Genomic DNA, 3,878 nt, shown 5'->3' with positions numbered 1-3,878 from the left:
GAGGAAGTGGCAAACATTAAAAAGCATGGTTGGAGGGGAAAAAAAAAAAAAAAAAAAAAAAAAAAAAAAACTGCTTCAAGACAAGTACAGCACTGGTAAAGAAAAATTACAATAAAAGACAAGTTAAACTCCAGATAAAATTTATTGCTCAACCGGGTCAAAATAAAGGTTAGGTTGGCAGGAGTACTTTGCATGCACAAGCCTAATTGAGTTTCAATTACAATGCATTGTTCCAACAGTATAGACAAAGTACAGAGAGCAATAATTTTCTATAAGAAAACGCAGAAATGTAGCACAGATCACATAGACCAAACTGGTTTAACGCAGGGAAAGTGATACACAAAACAGTGCAGTACAGACAACCTTCTCCCAAACACATCAGATCTTGAGCAGGGCCTTGCATATACAAATTCATGTAACTCGAAATCAACTTGTCCTGACTAAAATCACAAAAAAAAAAAAAAAAAAAAAAAGCAAACAATCACCTGGAAGAGCAAAGGATCATGATATTAAATACTCTGAAAAGGTACAATGACCTTATAAAAATACATCTCGGTATAAAACATGCTGAGTGTTTTAAAAAGCCAAACTTCATAAAGGGAGAGGAAAAAAAAAAAAAAAAAAAAAAAAAAAAAAAAAAAAAAAAAAAAAAAACTCTTGACATGTCTTATTTGACCCCAACTGGCAACTCGTGATAATCATTGCCTAAAAATGATTCAACGGTTTGTTGCAAAAATCAAAAAAAAAAAAAAAAAAAAAGATTATATTTACAAACACAGTGAACGCCCACGCTACAGGGCTGAATGGGAATACACACGAGCAGCCGGACTCACAGCAAAGTCATTTCTTTCGTTGTCCACTGGGTGGCACTAGGCATGGATGACATTGGAGTAGGGCTGCCTTCTTCGTTGGCTGCATTGCTGCCATCACAGGCTTGCATGTAGCTAGCAGGGCTGGGGAACTCATAGTGCGTCACAGCTGGGGGCACAGGCCAGTTTCCCAGGGGTCTTGCGGTGGCCTGGGTAGGAGAGTGTGGCTGTGTGTAGCTGGGGTAGAAGGGCGTTTGTGGAGGACTCCTCTTGAACACCGGCTCTCTCATCTGAGGGTTACTGTAGAGGTCTTGGGTTGCTCGAGGGGTTTCAGTCTGAAACTTAAAGAGATTGGGTGTTAAAATATACTTTTTATTGACTGTGCACACTCAGCACAACCAAACATGGGTCATTTGTATCATCGTGCCTTTAAGACATGAACCAAACTACTGAAATGCCTCCTTTGTAGATGATAACTTGCTCTGTGTCCACATTGATCAGTTCTGCTACAATCAAAACAGAACAAGCAACAACATAGACACTTAAAAACTATGACTTGTGGTACAAAAGATAGTTTTGGGAAAAAAAAAAAAAAAAAAAAAAAAAAAAGATTTGGTCGTGTTGTTTTGGATCCATCTGACTTTACTTGGATGTAACATACATGGTCACAGCTTGGTTCATTACTGATCTCGCAAAACAAGGCCAAAGTTACATTTATTTTAATCACTACTAACAATTACTCTTCATTAACCAGAACAGAAATTATGATTTAACACCTTTAACATTATGATTTAACAAAAATAAATATGTAAGCTTAGCGGTCAAGCTTAATATTGTAAAATGACCAAATTAAAGCCTAAATTTTGAATTTATCCCAGTGATGGCATAGTTGAATTTAGCAGTCTTCAGTGTCAGATGACCCTTTACAATTCATTTTAATATGCTAATTTGGTGCTCAAACATCTGTTGGAAAAAAGCTAATATGCACAGATGCATTTTTTTTGTCATTAAACAATGAATAAACAGAAGATTGCACTGTTTGCATTGCAATCATGGCTCATGTGAAAAGCCCAAATTTAGTTTATCTAAACCATGATACATGCTGTCGCCATTCAGAATAAACAGATGCATTTTTGTACTGCAACCTCGTGACAAACCATTGTCACACCCTTAATAAAAAAATGCTCCTAAAAATCCTTCTTTGTGTTCCACAAAACATTAAAATCATACAGATCTGGAATGACAGTTTGACATGAAACTAGACTCACCTGAGAGCGAGGAGCTGCTGTGCTGGGTACGGCATTGACGACATACCTCTCCGTCATCCAACTACTGTCTCTTTGATGCCTCTTGAGTTTCATCCTACGGTTTTGAAACCACGTTTTCACCTTCAGAAAGAAATAAGGAGTTGATCATTATGATGACAATCTAAAACAACCATTTCAACACTCTTTATAGTCACAAACCTGTTTGTACGTTAGTCCCGTCGCTCCAGCAAGCGTCTTCATCTCTGCAGGCGTGAGGTATCTCTGGATATTGAACCGGTGGATCAGAGCATTCATCTGCTCTTCAGAAAAGGCAGCCCGGGTCTTGCGGGTCTGGGTTGGAGGTCTGGCTGGACATGTGGTCAATGCAGGCAGCGGAGGCAAGGCTTCCACCCCCAGATTCAGATTCACTGGCTCCTCTTTTGCTGCAGAGATGGAGTTTAAAAGCTGTTCTCCACTGTCAGGACTGCCACTTTCCGTCTCATAGTCCCGATCTCCCCAGGACTGAAGATTGAGGTTGGTCAGAGTGACCCCCTCACGACTGCTCCCCGAGCTCCAGGAATCTACTCAAATGGAAGAGAAAAAAAAGAATATAAAAAAGCCCACACAACGTGGTAGACCAATACATTTGTAACAATTTGATCAAACATTAAAATGTATTTATAAAGTTGCTTGCATTTCCTTTAAAAGCGATTATAAACCAGACTGTGGCAGATTTATTGGAAACCAAAAGATAAAGAATTGTTTTTGGTAACCAAAATAAAACTTAGTCAGTTAGATTTATATAAATAATAATAATAATACTACATCTATTAAGTTTGGGTATGTGGAGTTTTGCTGCATTGGCAACTAACTGGAATAATTTAAACTAGCATACTACAAATAAAACTAAAAAAAGATGAAAGGCCATTGCAAAATTAAAGCTTAAACTAATTAAAATAAAGAACATTCAAAATGCATTAAATCTCTACTGAATAGCAAGTAAAACGTTGAATTATAAACTCAGAAAAGGTATTGTTATAATACCATTTTAAAAAATAAAAATAATTCACATCTTCACAAAACTTTTTTTTACAGTGAAACTAAGTTACAAGTATCTCCTTGGCTGGGGATCGTTGGAGATTAAATAGTTTCAATTGGGGTCAGAGCAGGGTTACCTGGCGTATGGGCCTCTGAATCACTGGGTGTATCGCTGCAGATCTGCTCTGCATCTCTCGGCTTCGGATCGGTCTCAGTCTTATTGTAGGAGAGGAAGTGCCGCCCGTCCTGCGTCTGGCTCGGATAGTGGCCGTAGGTGCTGGTGCTGCCGTTCTCCGGGCTCCAGGACGGCGACTGCTGCGCGGTTTGAGCGGAGTAATAGGTCGAGGTGACCCCGCCGGAGTGAGTGTACGCGGCCTCGGTCCAGCTGAGATTCGGGTGGCCGTGCTCAGACACTTGCGGGTACACGAGCCCGTAAGCATACGCATGATAAGATGGGTTGAAGTTATAACTTACTGGCATCTTCCAATCCGCCATTCCGTCGTCAGATGAACGCAGAGCAGAAAGCAAATGTGCAGAGTTGGACCAATTAATGGCCGAATTAACAACACCCGACTACAAAAGTAGTCTCCTCCTCATAGTACCGCAAACAGACCCGTTGACATGACCTGATATAAACGCGAAGAGACGCTGATTTATAAAGCCAGGTGAGCGGAAGTGGGTGGGCCGGAACTGAGACGAGATGCTCGGACCAATCAGGTGCAAGTTCTGAGAGGCGTCAGCCACGCCCTCGTTACACATTTACCTGGACCACTTTTATAGCTAT

General features: G+C 40.3%; 1 protein-coding gene across 1 annotated transcript; it reads right to left on the bottom strand.

Annotated features, from left to right (window-relative positions):
* Positions 1–829: 829 nt before the first annotated feature.
* On the bottom strand, positions 830–3,589 carry LOC306864988 (uncharacterized protein; the record flags this gene model as incomplete). The annotated part of the gene is made up of 4 exons (XM_079409323.1): positions 830–1,150; positions 2,078–2,197; positions 2,276–2,637; positions 3,232–3,589. The coding sequence occupies 4 exons, from the start codon at positions 3,587–3,589 to the stop codon at positions 830–832; spliced, it is 1,161 nt and encodes a 386-aa protein (XP_079265449.1).
* Between the last annotated feature and the right edge of the window lie 289 nt (positions 3,590–3,878).

The sequence above is a fragment of the Barbus barbus genome, assembly GCF_936440315.1.
Source record: "Barbus barbus genome assembly, chromosome: 46".
Taxonomy (NCBI): domain Eukaryota; kingdom Metazoa; phylum Chordata; class Actinopteri; order Cypriniformes; family Cyprinidae; genus Barbus; species Barbus barbus.
This window is presented reverse-complemented; position numbering and strand designations above follow the sequence as displayed.